The sequence below is a fragment of the Arachis ipaensis genome, chromosome B8, assembly GCF_059453495.1.
Source record: "Arachis ipaensis isolate K30076 ecotype BB chromosome B8, ASM5945349v1, whole genome shotgun sequence".
Lineage (NCBI taxonomy): Eukaryota > Viridiplantae > Streptophyta > Magnoliopsida > Fabales > Fabaceae > Arachis > Arachis ipaensis.
The window spans coordinates 31,681,015-31,701,263 of record NC_142443.1 but is presented as its reverse complement, the minus strand read 5'-3'; the positions used below and the strand labels follow the sequence as shown (position 1 = coordinate 31,701,263).

Sequence of the window (20,249 nt, the reverse complement as noted above, 5' to 3'; positions counted from 1 at the left end):
AATGTTTTACTACGCGCGGGTAGAAGAGGGGCGGGTTCTATGCGGGTTGTTGTACGGTGGGCGGAGTCGGATAGAGTAAAAACCCGCCCCGTTGCCACCCCTAGTTGCATGCGACTATGCCACGTCTCCAACACGTTAATTGTGTGTTAACTCAGTACGTTATTTGCCTGCAATAATTACTCACCTGTTTATACACTAAAAACTTATATTTTCAGGTAAAGCACACTTCTAAAATCCATATTAAAAATTTTTAGCCTAGATATTTACCTTTTTTATTTTTTTGAAAGTAGTATTTAATACAGCGTTAAAAACTTAAAATACTAAGATATAAGATGGGATTGATTTTCACTTGATTTTATTTATGGCGCTTTTTTAAGCGCTTTTCTTTTCACGCATCTCAGTTCTTCAGTTCCCACTGCTTTCACTCTCTCACTCGCTCTCTCTCTCTCTCTTCATCCCCAACACCAACACCACTATCTTCCTACTTTATTCTCTCTTCAATGGCGGGTTATAGAGCCGACGACGACTACGACTACCTCTTCAAGGTGGTCCTGATCGGCGACTCCGGCGTCGGAAAGTCCAACCTCCTCTCGCGGTTCACCAAGAACGAGTTCAACCTTGAGTCCAAGTCCACCATTGGCGTCGAGTTCGCTACTCGCACCTTGAACGTCGATTCCAAAGTCATCAAGGCTCAGATCTGGGACACCGCCGGTCAAGAAAGGTTCCTCCCTTCTCTTCTTCTTTCTCTCTTTGGCTTTCCTTTTTTTTCTGTTCGGTGTGTTTTTTCTTTTTGTTTGGGTTCAATGGGAAGAGACGAATAGAAGATCGTGCTGACGTGGCAAATAATTAGGTCGGTTACTTGGGTTCAGATTCGATCTAGACTGAAACAATTTGAATTTCTTTTGAAAATGGATCTGAGCCATGTTTGGTCGTACCATATTTTTTATTTTTGGGTAATTATTAAATTATTTATTACTATGAGCTGATTTCAAAATTGAAATCAAGATAAGTTGGTATACACTTTTTTATTATTATTTATTTATCTTTTGCTAAGCCGGTTGGCTGGATCGTGATCTTGTGTCAAATATTTGTTAATCTTTTAAAAAAATAAAAGATAAGTTTTTCAGTAATTCTGTTAGATTCAATTTGTGGAGAGTTGGAACCAAAGAGTTATTTTATTTCTTTATTTATATTTGCGAAACTGGAAATGTTGTAAGGCGATCTAAAACATCCTTGTCTTACTCTTATGTCATTATTAACTTATTAAAAAAAAGGGAACTGAGGCTAAAGTAATCTGGTTTGTTTATTTAACTGAATTTAACTAAGTTAGGTCAGCAATTCAATTGATTATTATTACGAAAGATGACATAGGCATGTCGTGGTTGAATCACGGTGTATTAGAAAAAAAGTGAAAATATTTTCTGTTAGACTCCGATAATTGTCTTGCTGAATAGATTTTGTTGCATTTGTTTCTTACAATGGCAAATGCACATGTCATACTTCTTTATAATGGGATTTTTCCTTCTTTAGAAAAGTTTGCATTGTTCTGCATCTGTGTAAATTTGATGGATTTTGCAAGGTGGAAGTATTTGTGAAGTTACTCGAATGTTCTTTGAGTAATGAGAGTAAAAAAATTAAGTGTGTGTGCTCTAGAGTGAAAGCACACCGTAGATACTGTTGTTATACGCTTAATATAGGAACTAGGAAGTTTTGGAGAAATGTAACTTCGGGTTTTTGCTTAGTGGTGTGGACTGAACCCGAACTTCTTGGTTCCATGGTTCTTCTAGGTGAGAATACAGGTATATTAGCAGCCAAACTCTTTGTGGAAGATGTTCTCAATCATGGCAGTCATATTCTAGATTCAAGGTATACCTTATCCAAGTCAGAGATTTGGTTGACCAGGTTGTTTAGGTTTGATGGCCCGATTCGTAAATAGATATTGTTACTAGGCTTAATTTTTGTTATGCGTTCTTTGTGGTGAATGATGGTCTAAATGAAGCATATGCGATCCATTTGATACAAATTGTCAAATGACATGTACCTTGAAGAGGTCAAAGTTTTGACTTTTGAGCTCTCTCTTAGTTCACCTAATGTGAATGTCGAAAATTGTGTCAGGTAAAACTAAGCTGTTATTGAAATTTTACTTGCAGAAATTCCTGGATAGTGTATCAGCGGGAAATATGATATTGCAACTGTAACTCTGAAATCACATAGCTGTAAGAATGTGTTGCACACATCATTACCGTATTTTGGACATGGCTCTTTGACTACTATTATTCATTTATTCTTACCCATATCACTTAAATAGTTAAATTAATAATTAAATTACTCTTATATACTGCTTATTAGTTATTACCTTGTAAAAAAAGAGGTAATCAGAAAACCTTAATTGTGAGAGATACTTGTTAGAAGGGTATGATGGTATGTACAATTTTTCAGAAGTAGAAATCCAGGATATGTTGCATTTGGACTCTAGTCTTTTGTTTAGAGTAATTGTGAAATTAGTTTCCAACTTAAAAATGTTGGGTGTGACATTGCTTCTTGGTTGCAATCTTGTTCATGTCTTGTAGCCAATGACATGACTATGCTTATTTTGTCATTTACCATCATAATTAACACAAGTTTGCATTATTGCATAAAAGTAAACAATCGATTGTTATGGATAAATTGTATTTAATGAATATCCTAACTTTGCATGTTATTGATTTTCATTGTTTCTCTTTGCAGGTATCGCGCCATAACCAGCGCTTACTACCGTGGGGCTGTAGGTGCACTTCTTGTGTATGATGTCACCCGCCATGCAACATTCGAGAATGTTGACAGATGGCTTAAAGAATTGCGAAACCACACAGATGCCAACATAGTTGTGATGCTTGTTGGTAACAAATCAGATCTCCGCCACCTTGTAGCGGTGTCAACCGAAGACGGCAAGTCTTATGCGGAGAAGGAATCACTGTACTTCATGGAAACCTCAGCTCTGGAGGCCACCAATGTAGAGAATGCATTCGCTGAAGTTCTAACTCAAATCTACCGAATTGTGAGCAAGAAAGCGGTAGAGGCTGCAGAGAATGGAACTGCTGCCGTTCCCGCGAAAGGGGAGAAAATAGATCTTAAAAATGATGTTTCTGCATTGAAAAGAGTTGGTTGCTGCTCAAGCTAAGGTTGGAACAACATAATTCAATTGGTTCTTACCGGCTATATTGTACTTGTAATATTCTGAGATACAAATTTAGTAGCAAAAAAACAAAGAAAAGAATTTAATTTTTCATAGCATGTTAGACCTTTATGTGTAACCTTAAAATTAAAACCATGTTTTTTCATGTCCAGTAGGAGCTGCTGGTGAAGCAAATTGATTGCTGAGCAGCGTAGTCTTATTTATTGTAGTGTATTGTTTTGAAATGTTTTCACTTGCAAAGGTTCAAGCTTGAGATTAATTCAGAGTTGGTTTGGATGCATATTTTTTCCTTTTAAGATAATTATTACCTATGAATAGGTATTTGTAAACATTTATGGATGCGTTTGAAAAATCGTTATCTTTTGACATGAGAACATCTTTAACAATCATTGTCCATTTTGTTTATTATTCTTTATTTTTGGACATTCATTTTCCACACTTTTGAATGGAGGATAAATATTTATACGAGACATTTTCCTTCCAAGTCCTTATTTATTAAGAGTATTTTTTTCTTTTGTAATTTACAATCAAGTTGTTTAAGAACTATATATTAACATATATACATTTTTCTTCCAACTCAAATTGTTTCATTCAAGGGTTATTAACCTATTATTAGGTGAAGAATCAGATTCTGATTATGACAGATTTTTTTGTTAGTGATAATAATTTTAAAATAGTCATAAGGTACAGGGAAGATTATCTTTCCAAGAAATATTAATGGAAAATAATGTATATAGCAGAAGAAGAGGTAAAGATCTGTAGAGAATCGTAGATTGTTAACAAAAAGATTTCCGTTGCCGGGACTTGAACCCGGGTCTTTCGGGTGAGAGCCGAATATCCTGACCAACTAGACTACAACGGATTACAAGTATTGGTTATAAAATATTATATTTATTCTATTAAACAATTTTCAAGGAACATTCTTCTGTGCAATGCATTCCTTCAACACCTGAAAGCTGAAGAAAGGGTAGAGAGAGGAAAGACTAACGAAACATTTTCCAATCAATTTATTTGTCATATTTGTGAACAAATTATATTTTTATCATTAAGTTTTTAATTTATTTGTACAACTTTCTTTTTGTGTAATATCAATAATTGTCTCCCTTCCTTGGATATAGTTGGACCATTTTCATAAATGTCCTAACTCCTAAAGTCCATCTTATACTGACTAGCTACCAAAACAATTCAGATGAGGTTCGCCATTTCTCTCATTACTGCCTTTATAAGGCAGTCAATGATGATGATATAATAGATTTGTAGGGACAATCAAATTCAGAACTCAAATAAATGGAATGGCAATTCCAGAAGGTATAGTTAGGTGCTAGTTCATGGGGCTAGTTTCCTTACAACATTCATACTACTTATTGAACCAGCTGTTGTATCCAAGTGGTTCTAGGAAATGATAGAGTTATGCTATGAGTGCTAAGTATTGGTTCATTCATCACCATCTCATTAGATTAGATGAGTGCTTCGTTATGTTAAAAACTCTGATAATCTCTAGATGATGAATGATTCAATATAATATGTCATACACAATTGAATAAATGGATGAAAATATATATATGAAAAAGTTTAGAGTGCATAAAAGTACCCATAAAAGATCGTAAATATTAAAGTACATCTAAAATATTGTTTTGGATGAATAGAAATGTCATGTTATTAATAAGTTTGTAAAGTCTAAAAATGTATTTTTATCCATCAAACTTAATCTTTTAGATGTATTTGAATATTTACGAATTTTGGTGTATATTTGTATCCATTCAAACTCTTTCATATATTTTTATCTATTTACTCTACACAATCAGTACAACGAATAATTTTTTTTTCAATTTATTTACTTAGCTTTTTGTTTTGGTATAGAGTTACCTAAAGGTAGGAAAGAGACACACATCATTGTCGATCCTCTTACTCCAAATCTTTTGCTCCCTATGATGAGGGATGTACCTGCAGGACTCAGACGTCATAATGAGTGGATGTGTTATGCATAATGTCTTGTGTTATGACTTATGAGATGAGAGGCTCTATAGTCATTTATAAAGGCATGAGCACTTGAATGGAGAGTGGAAATAGTTATTCGAACTCTCTAATATAGGTGCTATTTACATACAAATAGAAAAAATTAAAAATGTTATTTGTATACTAAAATTAGTTATTAAAATTAATTATTATATATTTATAAATAAATATATGTATAATTTAATTTATTTTTAATATAAATTTTATATTTTAATATATATACTAATAATTTATTTTAGTAGTTAATTTTAATATATAATAATACCGTTATACTTCTTATCACAGTATATGAGATTGTGACTGTGTATAGTCATTTTTCTAAATTTGATTTTAGTTAATTAAAGCAATTAACCCATTCATTAAGGAGATTGACTTGGTTCACTCCATCTAATTTTTCTATTCTTCATACATTGTTTGGATTAAGGGAATATGAAAGAAAAGAAAATGTTAAATAAATTAAGAAAGTAAATTTTTTTTTTAATTGAGTTGAAAAGAAAAGAGAAAAATGAGTTGAAAAGAAAAATTGGTGTGGGATTTACTAAAATTTTTTCTTCTCAAAGATGAAATGAAAACAAAGAGAAAATGTGCAAATAATAAAAAAAATTATTAAAGTGACAATTACATCTTTAAGAATTTCGATTTCGGATTAATTAATCCTTGAAGAAAACAAAGTATCAGTTAGGTCCTCAACCATAGCAAAATATGGACATGTATGTCCTTCTATCAATAATAAATAGTGTGAAACAAAATAGAGTTGCTCATATATTTCGTTATCTACAATAGTGCGTGTCCTATTGCTGCCACATGAGCATAGAAACTATATAATTTTAGATAACGAAACATTCATTATCTTTTGAGTTTCTATATAACCTTTATCAACTACTCTTTATTTACCACAAATCTTACTAAAATAGGTGAAGTTTTACTCCAAAAAGTATTATCTGCGTAATAATCTTTTATAAATAAACACGTCACAATAGTTCATGGTACATATAAACACCATCTTTAAGTTTTACATGATGAATTAATAGAAGGACATAACATGTCCATCGTTTGTTGTTTTGGAAGATCAAATTAGTACTTTTTTTCAGGGACTAATTAGTTTGAGATCAAAATCTTCAGGCACCTAATTGTTACTTTACTCAAATTATTAATTCACTCTTTGATTAATAAAAAAATAAAACACCTAGAGTATTAATATAATTTTATTCCATTGTGATTTTATCTCTTCTCACTTTTCTTCGTCCAAATAAAAAAAATCTTATTATTTTTTTTCATTCATTTTCTCTTTATTCAAACAACACATAAAAAAATTCTATTTTTTTTATTTTTTTTCTTTTATTTTCCATCCTCTATCCAAACAAAATGTTAGTACGTACATAATATTCTAAAAATCAATTCGAACTGGTTGGTTAGACGGTCAAACCGATAATTATTCAAAAGTCTGATTCAGTTTATAAGTTAAACCACCAATTTTAAAAACCGTCAATTAATTGTCAAACTGGTTAGGAACTGGGTGATCGGATCGAATCAAGACTTTTTGGCAAATATCTCATATATGTTATCAGTCCAGCTACACATCCAAGTCTTTTTGGCAACCAAGTCTAACCAAATTGGCCTAAACTCAACAAAAACCACTTTCATTACATCAGCGTGTACACACGCACTTCACTAACGCAAACATATCCTTCTTCGTCTTCGCGTTCCTTCTTCTTCTTCGCGTTATTCCTTCTTCTTCTTCGCATTCCTCCTTCTTCGTCTTTGCATTCCTTTTTCTTCTTCTTCGCGTTCTTCCTCCTTCTTTTTCGCATTCTTCCTTCTTCTTCGTCGCGTTCCGTCTTCTTCTTCGCATGTTTTCTCTCAATCATTGTTCTTTTATTGCTGCTGTTATTGTTACTTTTTCTTCTCCCTAATTGAAGTTCATATGGATTCAGAAATGAATTTAATATGTTTTTATTGATGATTGAGTCTTTTTATTTGCTTGTTCAAAACTGAACTAATTTCAGTTTATTTTTGTGTTAATTGAGGTTCACCTGGCCTGATACTGCTGATAAGTATTGACCAAATTTTTTATTCCCTAAGTAATTTCGGTTCATTTCTTAGTTTAATTGAGATTTATTTAGATTCAGAAATGGATTGGATGTATTTTTATTTATAATTGAGTCTTTTTGACTACTTGTTCAAAACTGAACTAATTTCGATTTATTTGTGTGTTAATTGAGGTTTACTTGAAGCTGCTGTTAAGTATTGACCAAGTTTTTTAATTCCTTAAGTAATTTTGGTTCATTTCTTAATTTAATTGAGGTTCATTTGGATCTAGAAATGGAATGGATGTATTTTTATTGATGATTGAGTCTTTTTTACTACTTGTTCAAAGCTGAACTAATTTTGTCGGTTCATTTGTGTGTTAATTGTGGTTCACTTGATGCTGCTGTATGTTAAGTATTGATGCCTATTTACATTGATTATTGATTCACAAATTTTACAACATTTTTATATAAAGTAATTTATAAAGAATAATTTATAAAAAAATAATACTTAACTAGTTTTATTTTTGAAAGTCAATTAAAAATAATGAGAGCCTTGATTATTAGAATCGTTACCAGTTGAAAAATATAGATGGACCTCGTGATACTAATAAAAAAAATGGACGTACTAAATTATAAAGCTAAAAACAATAACGAACTTTACTCATCAAATAGTCATATAAAAAAACATTATAGTCACAATTGTAGTCTGTAACACCCTACCATACAGAGTCTTATGCTTAAGTCATAATTCAGAGATGGCAAGGTATTACGACCTCTAAAACAAAAATTTAGTACGTATAGTAGTATGAATAATTGATTATAACTAGGAGCCTTTGTAGAAAAAGGGGTAAACAAAAATCGTAACTCGAACGCGCAACACTCCGATCGATAATGTAACGAGCAAAGGATAAGCTAACGCAAGATCATATATATATAAAGAGTGTCAAAAACGGGAATATCAAGACTCAAAATCCGGCTGCGAAGATAACCGGTCCGAGCATAGTAATATATACATATGATAAAATAAGAAAAACCCCAAGGAAAACCCAAAGGGACACAAATACAGAAACCTATTCTCCAAAACCTCCTATAAGAGGAGTCATCACAGTTTGTATTATTTAATGGAGATAAAAGTATCTAAACAAGATATATAACCCAAAACAGAGTCCCGAGAACAAAGGATCTTCGCTAAATCCAGAAGTCTCCAACATGCCTCAACGAGAAGCCTCGCGTCCTGCATCTGAAAACCACAAAATCCGCATGGGTGAGAACCAGAGGTCCCCAGTACGGTAACAGCTTCCACATATATAATACATAATAATAGAGAAAAGCCGAAGGCAATCCTGGAACTTCCTCCAGATAATATCAAAGCTTATAAACAAGCTAAACCGTAAGTGGCAACTGACTAAAGATTCTTCAGTCTAACTAATACTTCCCTTTCCAATTCCTTCAGACCTCCCAACCACCAGCAGGAGTATAATATAGCAAACACAGTTATATCAGACAAGAAATTTACAAATAGGAACAGATAGGGCATTTAGACAATTAGCAAGTAATATGCAGTCAAATAGGCAATCTCAAACAATTCATGTAGTATGCTCATGATGCATGCCTGTCCCTAGTGGCTGATGATATCATCTGTCGGTTATAGAGCCAACCCGACAAGTCCTGGTAGCTAACCATTGGACTGTCCCTCTGTCGTGCATCCCCAACTCGAGTTATACTCATCATAAACTTGATCATAATCATGATCCATATCCATCACCCTCACTGGTGAATATTTATCCATCACCATCACTGGTGAATATTTACGGGGGCGAGCTCATCCGGGCCTTTCACAGTGCCCGGCCACACTTACGACATTGGGTTAACAGAGCTTCGAGTCTCAACCTGGAGCACATGGTGGCTAGCCATTGCTACTACCCAGGGAAACCCTCATCTCCAATGGTGGAAGTGCAAACATTCACAATTCAATCAACAGCATATATGCATTTATACTTGGCCATAAACATGGCTCCGCCGTAACACGGCAATAATCTAGCCATCCGGCTCACGGTTAAATCCATAACCAGCCAATTCATTAACATTTACGGCCCTTCGGCCCATGGCATAACAAGCACTTCCACCGCCATCCTCCGCATCTCACATAAATTATCTATGATCCTCAATGATCATTCATTTTTCCCCTTGCTTCACTCGCAAGTTACCACATTCACTAGCCCTTTTTCTCATGCTAGGCATATCATAATGATTTAAGACATAAGTGGTGAGATCGGAGGCTTAGAAGTATGAAATTTGGCTTTTAAAACTCAAAAATCAACTTTGGGATGAAAACAGGGCCACGCGTACGCGCACTCCACGCGCACGCGTGGATGGCCTTATAACTCATCGACGCGCAAGCGTCATACGCGCGAACGCGTGGGTTGAAAACTAGCCAAACGATGCGCAAGCGTCAGCCACGCGTACGCGTGGGTGCTCTTGCGTTCCAGGCACAAAACTGGCACAACTCAGGCACAACTCTTGGGAAAATGGCTGGGCATTTGGTGCAGCGCATCGACGCGCCCGCGCACACCACGCGTACGCGTGGATGGCGTTTTCTCGAAGAACGGCGCGTACGCGCCAAGTGCGCCTACGTGCGGAGGGTCATTCTGCTAAAAATTTTCTAAGTTAAAAAGTTGTAGAATTTACAGATTCAACCCCCAATCTTCCGACGGACATAACTTCCTCATTTTAAATCGTTTTTCACCCGTTCTTCGAACGGCATGGACATCCCGGATCCAATTTCATTTCTAAATAGATTTGGCACAAATCAGAGATCTGTAGTCCAAGTTATGTCCCGTCAAATTATGCCCAAAAACCATATTTTCATAGAAAACCACAAAGTGCCATTTTCAAAACAAGCCACTTTCAACTCTTTTCAAAATCAATCAAAACATGCCAATTTCAACCCTTCTCTTAGAAATCATTCAAAATGTACCAAAATCAACAACAAGCCATCCTCAACTCACACATTGACCCTTTACCCAAAATTCCCAAAATCACCATCTAACCATTTTAACACTTCTCAATCAAATGGCTAAAGGACAAACACAATATCATGTCATACATCCTTCCTCATCCCAATTTCCAATAATACCATTTCCAATCAACCATCATTATACATGATCAACATCATACTCACCATCAACATGGTACCACCCATCAATTCAACCTCAATCATCTATCAAGCATATATCACAACATGCATTTTCTCATATATCACACAATCAAGGCATCAATATTCATAATCACATATATGATCACATCATATATCTCAATCATTCAACAACATCATCAATTCAATGCCTATCTTAGGGCCTCTAGCCTAAGTATTTCCTACCACATTACATATTAGATACGGGAAACCGAAACCATACCTTAGCCGATTTTCCACGCTCAACCGGAGCACTTCCAAACCACTTGTCCACAAGCTCTCAAGATATCAACACCTCCAAGAACAGATTTTATCACACAAAACCCTTTTCCAAGCTTTCAAAAATCACCAATCAAGCTCCAATATTCACATATACACAACCTAAGCCACAATCATCATATCCATACACAACATCTCAATACCCAAACATCATAGAACAATAAATTACACTAGGATTGAGAATCTTACCACACCCAAGGTCCAAAGAGACAAGATTAACCTTCTCCTTCAAGAGAGTTGGGTCCTATAACATCAAAGAACCCAAAATCTCAACATTTTTGCTCATGAAACTCGAAATCAAGGGCTGGAATTTCGAACAGTAAAATGTGGCTTACCTCAAGATTGATTGTATGGGTTTTGTAGAGCTCTCCACGGTGAACGCGTGGCCATAAACGGAGCGGCAATCGGAGCTCTAGATCAAAAGTTATGGTGGTTTGAAGATCAAGTGAGAGATAGAACTTGAGAGAGTGTTCTTCCCCTCCCTTACTCCATTTCAGCGTGAATATGAGTGTTGTGAGGAGAGAGAGTGCTGAAAACTAGGGTTTTGGTTTAGTTTAGTTGGGCCAAGGGCCCACTTTGGGTCCGGTTGGCCCGGTTTGGCCCGTTCGGTCCAATCTTGGTCCGAATTCTATAAAATTGGTACCAAAATTCTCGTCTCAATCTCCTCTATCACATTTAGCCATAAAAATAACATTTTTGGCTTTCTAGAATAAATTATCATTTATGGGTTAATTAGCCGTTAATTAACCGGGTCTTACATAGTCACTCAATAAAGTTAAACAAAACACATAGAGAATTCTAATTCTCTCACTTTGTATTACTATGACTAAAAATAATCGCCTATCCTCCATTTTTAATATGAATTTGAGCAAGTACTTAACATTCTGTATCTATGTCTTTGATATCTCGTTCCTAATCATCTTATAGTATTCTAGTCTTTTTAGCTCAATCGAGTAGCGTATTATTTTGTACCACGTCGTTTATGAAGATGGTACGAAGGGAGGGATGAAAAACAAAAGCTTTTCAGTAGTTCTATATGGTATCATCATATCTATCCCCAATCATTTCGAGTTTTAAAATAAAAACAGTGATGATGCAATGTTATTCAATTATTATTTTCAAAAGTCTTTGTTAGTCAGAATGGTGTGATTTTTAGATGTTTATCATTTACTTATGTCATGACACATGTGACTCATGACTGAATGCTTATAATATTAATCATACAAAATGTAAACACATCATCCTTCACTTGGTTTCTCTTGGTATTCTCCTAACTTCTCTTAACATAAAAAGAAAACGATTCCTTATTTGACATACACTCTTATGCAACGCATGAAATTGACTTTAATTTTTTTTAAATATTCTTTTAACATTATTTTGACTTTGAAGGGTATTGAACTCAAATCGTGTATAAAATTGATGGAAGTTTCCTTGCATTAGGTTCTTATCCCAAAAGCTTGTCGATCACCTTCTTTAATTTTACCTTCCCTTTACTAAAGGATTACTTCGATTATCTTGTCTTTGGGGGTCACTTTCTCTTATCAAAGAATCATTTCCTCGGTTATTTAATGCACATAATTAAGATGATTATGTGTCTGTAATAAAGATATATTATATCATGACATGTAACGCTAGCATCTATATTCAAAAATGAGATATGACACGTAAATATATATATATATATATATATATGTAAACAGGCACAATTCGCTAGTAAAAAGAGATTTATTTCATGACTAGTCTTTGTGTAAGTTTTAATGTAGGTATGAATCTCTAGCTAAGAGATAGATTTCATTATTCTTAATACATGCATGAGATTAAGATTTGGGGTGAATAAAATTTGATAGAAACTCATAGATCATAGACTATTAATAAGGACAATACGAGAAACAAATAAATAATAAGTTATGATAACTAAAATGTCTTATTTGTTAAACTAATGTAAATATTGAGTTTCGAAAGATATAAATCCTATGCAAATATCTAAGTCTGTGTTGGCTTTATTATAGAAAAAAAATTCTATATTTCTGGTCTCTGTAGTTAGTATAGTTCAGAGGATTTAGAATGAGGGTAAGAAAGTGAAAAAAGGTAAGAATTTTTTCTATAATGAAATGAAAAAGTATATGAATGACAATAATAGAAGATGGAAGAAATATGTCACTTAGCATTTTTATATAGAAAATAGGAATAAAATGAGAAATGAAAGATTTAAATGGCTCTTAAGTATATGCAGACTGTGTTAGAAGAATCTAACTCGTGTTTAGGTGGAATCTTTAATCTGAATCGTCACTTTGAAACCTTATAAAGTTTTCTATGTTTAGAATTTGAAAATAGTTATTAGAAACAAATTTATATAGAATTGAGTTAACTTTAAAACGAACTTTGAACAACATTAATCGAATACCTGTAACTTGAGATATTTATGAAATATTGTTAGTATGTCAGACTGATTGGTTACAACGTAATTTTCTACTATGAACTTGTAACAGATTTGTCTATCTAATTGAATTTGAATTTTTGTACTGAATTCAAAGAATATAGCTAATTTACTTATCTCTTCATGTAGCTAAAGATTATTTAAATCTAATAAGTATGGAATTAATTATGGCTATCTCGTAAAAAAGTTGTTTATTGTTAATTACAAATTTATTATAACTACTATTTTTATACTTTTAAATTAGATATATTAATTTTTAAGTATATTATCTTTTAACTTTTTATTACGAAGTTAAAATTTAAATTATTATGAATTTAATTAATTATTGAATAAAAAACATGATTAAAGAGAACTAAGATGTTACATATTCTATCCAACCAATACCTTTCTATAGATGTATAAGGTTTTTTTCCTTCTACAGTAGAGCAATTGCTAAAAAAAATTGTATAATTTTAAATACACATTTTTATATACAAAATTATTTGGGAGTCATACTTTAAAAAGTATAGGTAGTCATAATTTGCTTTATTTTAATTTTTGTTTGCATTTATTAATAATTATAGTTGAAATAAATATATAATATTAAATATAATATGTGTATATTACACACATAAAATTTTAAATGTTAATTTAAATAAAATTAATTTAAATTATTCTCTTTCTAGTATTACTCTTTATGTAATAACTTAATTGATTAGTGGTTATTTTTTATATTTTGATAAATTAAATGGTTGTTATTTTTGTAGAATGAAATAACAATAAATAAAATAAAATAATAATAAATAAAAAATTTAGCTAATATGTGTCTTTATAGCTCGTAATAAGAATACATGATAAAGATATATGATAAATTTATTATTAATAAAAAATTTTAAATATTTTTATTTAATAAATATAAAATAAATGCATTGACAATCTAAATCTTTTATATTTTCAATAATTTTTTTTTTATAATCTTAACATGTGCTCTTAGGATAATGACACATGAAATAATAAATAAAGAAAAGACAGCACATACAAGTACATAACACATATGATATATAATTGCGTATTTTTAACAAACGGTATTTGGTAATCAAAATAAATTAATCAAAAATAACTAAAATTTATTTCATTTAATATTCATTAATTGTCGTAAGAATTAATAAATATTAAATAAAATAAATTTTGACTATTTTTTTTTTTACCTTTCTAACTTTGTCGTTCAAAAAATAATTAAAACTCATGGAAAGGAAATCATTTTGTCATTATTCCAAACCTTTTCTCTTCTCTTATTCTCAGCTATAACTCCTCATAAAATTGATCAATTCAATAAGGCATATATATAGCTAGATCAAATGGCAGATATAATTCACACATAAGATAGACAAACTTTATTTAAAAAGATTATTTGGTGGAGAAAGGGCATCCTTGAGAAGCAGCTGAAATTTTAGTGTTATTTTTCTCTTCTGTGTGCGCCCCTGAAATAAGGCCTCCAAGTAACTCCCCAGGGTCATAGTAAACTTCCACCTCTTCAACTCTCAAAGAGTTGTCCACCTATATAAATATATATATATCAAGTGAAATTAGAGCTAATAAATTATGACTCATTAATTTGACATTACATAATTCTTCATCATCATCATAAATAGTGAAATTCCCAAGTAGTATTTGTCAATAAATGGTGCAAATTATTCTCTCATATACAATGCCATTTTTATATTTATGATTATTATATACGTTGCAAATAATTGAAGAATATGAGTTTGGATAGACACTTTTGGTGCCTACATATTGTGTGCTTGGATTAAGAGTAATTTTAGGTAGGCAAGGTAGAAAATTGTATACAACCATTACTAAATAATGAGTAAGTGTGTTAATCATTTTAGAAGATGATGGAAATTAAAGCATGGACCTTTTTAAAATATTCTTTTCAATCATATATTTTCATATGAAAAAAAAAACTGATAAATCATTTACCAAGTTAGTCTAATAAATATAAATATCTAATTAAACAATAATATAAAACTCTAACATTTTTAGTGTGTACTAATTAAACAAAAGACGTTGTCACATAATATTTAAGTAACATATAATTTCAGAATATCAAAATTACTCATATTATGTTCTGAAGTCAAATCTCTCAGCTTTTTGAATGAAAAAGAATTTATAAAAGACGACGTCAAATACTTTAGTTTAATAATTTTGTATTGGCATATTCTACGTCATTATGCTCAAAAGGTGTCTAGGTTTGGTGGCCCATCCTTCTCTTGATGACAATGCCAACATCATAGAGATTGAGATAGTTAAGTTAATATAACAAATAATTGAAGTGATGTCTTGTGTTATGGTATATGTCTTGCTTTAATTGGGACTACGATTATTCTAGTATTCCTCACTTATATGTAGTTCAAAAAAACAAAAAAATAAATCTGAGTTGATTGAGTTATCAATTCACTTGTTCGTTTAAACAAGTATTTGGATTTTGAATTTCTCTTTATATATGCAGTAGTTTATTAATTCGTGGCAGACTCTTAAATAAAACTCAAATTTACGATAAATTAATTTTTGACTTATCGAATTAGAGTATACGTAGAAAAAAGATTGTAGTTTTGAAATAAAAAGCATTGTTTGTTTCAAAATAATGGAAATAAGTAACCTTGAGAGTTGCTAAGCCATAGAAGTGAAGCATGTTGCCATTAGGAAGATGTCCCTTGAAAGGTCCTTCAAAGAAGCCCCAATGCCTAAATTTGAAAGCAATGTGAGGTGGTCCACTATACACTTGAATCACTTCCCATGCAAATCCACGTGGAAATGCTGATCTGAATGCTTCATGTGATGATTCAAATGTCTCTTCTTCTGATCTGTAAGCCTTCAATTCCTTTGGCAGAGAACTTCCCAACAGAGCATTGTAACTTCCCACCTTTAATGTTTCCTCTGCGTTTAATCCCTCTCTCCCTATTCATACACAATCAAACATCTTATCAACATTATATTATATATTATAAAAGTTGAAATTTAACAAATTTATAAATTTACTGTATTAATAGGTATTACCATACCTATTAATTCACTTTTTATAAATTAAATGTGACTAATAATAACAAATTTGATATTAGCTAAGATAGTAAGAATCTTATACTAAAATTAAAAGGCCATGGATGAATCTTGAAGTTAACAAAATATATTTTTATAAATTGTATATGATGAAAGGTATTTTGAAAAAGAAATTTATGTACAGCCTTTTGTTTAATATTTTTAATATATATTTTAAATTTTAATATATATTTTATATAATAGTTAATTTTTTGTGTACACATAATATGATCTATTATATATTATAAAAGTAGATATAATAAATTTGGATGCAATTTATATTTAAATTTAACTAGATTTTCTTTCAAAATGTCTTGTTATAATTAGGAGTGGCGAAACAGGCTGAATGACTAGCCAAATTCGCCAAAAAAGTAGATCGGATTAGGATTTAATTTAAAACCTACCAAATTTCTAAAAAAATCTGATTAGTTCACACCGTCGACCCCGCAGGTTTTGACGGGATAAGCTGAATTAGGCCATTGAATCGGACTAAAGGTTTTTTTTTTTTTTTTTAAATAAAAATATAAAAGTGATAGTGTTATAAAAATTAATAGTGTTATAAAAAATATAAAGGTTTTTTTTTAATTTTTTCTTTAATTTATTTTTTTTTGTTATTAATTTTATTTATTTTATTTTATTCTCTCATATATATATACTTAAGTTATGTGATCTTTTCTTAAAATAAAGATAATTTTATTAATGGATAATATAATAAAAAATATATTATAATTTGATTATTTTTTATTTATATTTAATTTTTAATTATTATTTTAGACTAAATTTAATTAATTTAATTTAAAAAAAATAAAGTAGTCTAATCCGTCCATAAAAATAAATATAAGGGGGAAGCTATATGGAAAGAAAAAAAGCAACAATTTTTTTTTAATTTTAATTTTTTACATGTAAATTATATGTAAATTTTAGTTTAATTTTTTTTTAATTTAATTTTAATTTTATTTTATTGTGTAAATATTTTTTGTCTCCGCTTCTAAAAGTAACGGAGTTGACTAATATTTTGTTAAATTTGGCAGAACGAACTGGTCCAATCCATTTTTTTGCATGTCTTGACGGAGCAAAACGAAATACCTACTTTGTCATCCTTAGTTATGATTATCTTAATAATTTTTGTTCGAGTGTAATAAGTTATTCATAGTTTTCTATCAAAATAATATAACTATTAACGTGCAATAATCTTAATAATTTATATATGCTAAAATCTTAACAGATAATTTGCTTACAGAAGAAATAATAATATTATTTTTAATATGGCACTTTATGTATCACATCGAACAACGTGATGCTGCTAATGTTTATTGAGAAATTCCATTTAAACAATTTCGGATTAAACTAACAAAAGCGTGAGTCTTATATCTTTTATCTTTCCTAAAACATATATTTATTGGTCCAATTTAAATTGATCCAACAACTTTGAATTAATGAAATAATTAACATTTCTCTTATTTATTTAGCTTATCCTATGTGCTTAGTTTAATGACAGCGTAGTACAATTAAACACCCTGTTTGACTGTTTGAGGTATATACGGATATACCCAACCCAATTTTATAATTGAAGCTGAAGACCTATTATTGGAATTTGATCAACAACAATAATGAACCATACATGCCATCATCATCATGATAAGACTATCCAACAACCCACACAAAATAATGAGAAGAAAGTGAAAATTATAATTTTTTTTTTTGTTCCCAAAATATAATTTTCATGGCTACCCAATTAAGGTGATGGTGGTTGGATAAGGCCAAATTGATCTTTTGTGTGGAAGTGTTAGTTTTAGTAAAAATTATAACTCCCAAGATGGGGATTGGGGTGCATGGGAAATTAAACTGGTGACAATATAATCTATTATTTTGCATGATTATGTGATCATTGATTGAATAGAGGAAAATATAATAACATCACTAAATTAATGTTTTATCCCAAGAAAACAAAGGTGGTGTGCATCTATAAATCATAAAAAGTTTTCCGGTATTATAAAAATACTGATATTTTTAATAGTTTTAGTTGTTTATTTTTCAATCATAAAATTAACCGTTAAAATTACTGAAATAATATTAGTAGTATTAGATATCAAAATAAACTCTTCCTAACTTAGATGTATATATAAAATAAAACATATTACATACCATTAACGAAAAGCTTGAATTTTTCAGGGTTGATGGTCTTAAAGTCCTGCAAGCGGATCTTGTGTGAAAGCTCCATTTCCCATGATTTTATAGCATTTTGCACTATTTCCTCTAATGATCCTTCCGGCCACACCTGATCAAATATTGTAAAAAATTCATGCATCCATATGTATTGTTGTTAATTTGTTATTAATTGATTACCTTTGTTCTTCCTTGTTCAAAAAGTAGGTTAACATCATGATAGGTTGGAGGAGCACCATGCCTCCAAAGGGTATTGCTTTCACCTTCGTCATGCAAGAAGGATCTGTACTTGTCCTTTGCAACTTTCTCACAAGCACCTACTACTACTTCTTCTTTGCTTCCCATATTCATTTTTATAGAACAATTAATAACATAGATGGCGATAATACTCTTCTATATATAGACTCTTTATGCATGGTGCCACGTCTTAGCTTAGATCATTATCAATATCATAAAGTATTCTTGTATTTTTATATGTAAAAATTTAAATGGAGGTAAGCCTTGAGTGTATTTCTTTAAGTATTAAAAGATAAATAATTAATTATCATATTCTTCTTTAGTATATACACGAGATTAGATATAAAAAAAATAATAGTAAATATAACTTTTATTTTAATTAAAAATACTTTGTGAGCAAGTCTTCTTTGTAATCAAGCTTAATAATCACCTGAGTTTTTTTTTTTTTTCTACCTGTTTCTTTTTCTTTTGCGTCTTCTAATTCTTTTTGTATGTCTTCCATTTTTTTTCTCATTCTTCTTTTGCATTTTCTCCTTCTTCTTAATGTATTTTTGGAAGTATTATGAAAAAGAAGAATAAAGAAAAGAAATAGATAAAACGAATAAGACGAAAAAAAAATGCATAAGAAACAAAAAAATATTACATAAACTCTTTTTACGCTAAACACAAATTTTGTATTAATAAACACATGAATGTTTTTAAAGATAAACACAGAGATTTATTAAGAGAATATAAGAATCAAATACATAATCTTATTGATGATATATATAAACATTTTGTGAAGATAAATACATAATTTTTTTAAGGGAAATATAAGAATCAAACATGTGAATTTTTTTTAACGATAAACATAGAAATTTTTATCTTATTCAACTAAAAATTTGTGTTTTCTTGTGTATTATTCAACTAAAAAAAATGCATAGTACAAAATAATTTTTATGTTATTTAACTTATATTTTTAATTAAAATTTTTGTATTATTCTTCTGTATTATTCAACTAATAAAAAATTTGACAATTCATAACAATTTTTTATATTTAACTAAAATTTTTTTAATTTTTTATGTGCTATTTCTGTGTCATATATATTTTTAGTTTTATTATGAAATCTGATCTTTCATTAATGGTTTATTTGAATGAAAAAAATAAGAGTCGAGCATTTGAAAGAAAGAGAAAAGTTTGGGAATAAGATAGATATATATAATCAACACCAAAATAATAAAAGAAGAGAGAAGATGAGAATAAAATAATACGCTTAGAAAAAGAGAAGAGAAAAAATTAAAAAATAAAAGAGGTATAAAAAAACTATAAAAAAAAAAGAGAAAGAAAATAAGAAAAAGACGAAAAGAAAAATAGCACAATAATTTAGGAAAACTGATTGGATTTAATTACAAACATTATTTCGTAATATAACCAAAAAAATATAACGACAATAAAAATAATCAAATATATACTATTATCTAATTATTCAATCATATGATTCATATCATACGTTCTGTTCCATATGCCATTCCAGAATTTGCTGCATAAACATGTGCTCACGTGATACTAATTTGTTAATTAAGATAAGGATCGGAATTTTTTTGTGAGGTTTATATTTGTAAAAATTTAAACATTATTTATATATCCAGCTACGAAAAAAT

General features: G+C 30.5%; 2 protein-coding genes, 1 long non-coding RNA gene and 1 other non-coding gene across 4 annotated transcripts; 1 reads left to right on the top strand and 3 right to left on the bottom strand.

The window, feature by feature from the left end:
* The first annotated feature begins 351 nt into the window (after positions 1-351).
* On the top strand, positions 352-3,455 carry LOC107613485 (ras-related protein RABA1b). The gene is made up of 2 exons (XM_016315499.3): positions 352-721; positions 2,728-3,455. Exons 1-2 carry the CDS (start codon positions 501-503, stop codon positions 3,158-3,160), a joined length of 654 nt encoding a protein of 217 aa, XP_016170985.1. The 5' UTR covers positions 352-500; the 3' UTR covers positions 3,161-3,455.
* Positions 3,456-3,964: 509 nt separating this feature from the next.
* Positions 3,965-4,037, bottom strand: TRNAE-CUC (transfer RNA glutamic acid (anticodon CUC)). The gene has a single exon. It is a non-coding gene; the product is annotated as a tRNA-Glu (tRNA).
* Positions 4,038-8,187: 4,150 nt separating this feature from the next.
* On the bottom strand, positions 8,188-11,168 carry LOC148547609 (uncharacterized). Its single transcript, XR_015896442.1, has 4 exons — positions 11,029-11,168; positions 10,883-10,937; positions 10,638-10,795; positions 8,188-8,461 (listed from the first exon to the last, which is right to left on the bottom strand). It is a non-coding gene; the product is annotated as an uncharacterized LOC148547609 (long non-coding RNA).
* Positions 11,169-14,357: 3,189 nt separating this feature from the next.
* LOC107614404 (pathogen-related protein) lies at positions 14,358-18,813 on the bottom strand. Its single transcript, XM_016316615.3, has 4 exons — positions 18,552-18,813; positions 18,351-18,483; positions 15,769-16,067; positions 14,358-14,666 (listed from the first exon to the last, which is right to left on the bottom strand). The coding sequence occupies exons 1-4, from the start codon at positions 18,720-18,722 to the stop codon at positions 14,517-14,519; spliced, it is 753 nt and encodes a 250-aa protein (XP_016172101.1). The 5' UTR covers positions 18,723-18,813; the 3' UTR covers positions 14,358-14,516.
* Positions 18,814-20,249: the final 1,436 nt, after the last annotated feature.

Bases quoted from the DNA above. Each gene is read 5' to 3' on its own strand.
- LOC107613485 (XM_016315499.3), top strand. From the start codon at position 501: ATGGCGGGTTATAGAGCCGACGACGACTACGACTACCTCTTCAAGGTG. The intron at 722-2,727 runs GTTCCTCCCTTC...TTCTCTTTGCAG, and splicing joins GACACCGCCGGTCAAGAAAG to GTATCGCGCCATAACCAGCG.
- LOC107614404 (XM_016316615.3), bottom strand. From the start codon at position 18,722: ATGAATATGGGAAGCAAAGAAGAAGTAGTAGTAGGTGCTTGTGAGAAA. The intron at 16,068-18,350 runs GTATGTAATATG...GTGTATGAATAG, and splicing joins ATTCAAGCTTTTCGTTAATG to GGAGAGAGGGATTAAACGCA. The intron at 14,667-15,768 runs GTTACTTATTTC...ATATTTATATAG, and splicing joins ATGGCTTAGCAACTCTCAAG to GTGGACAACTCTTTGAGAGT.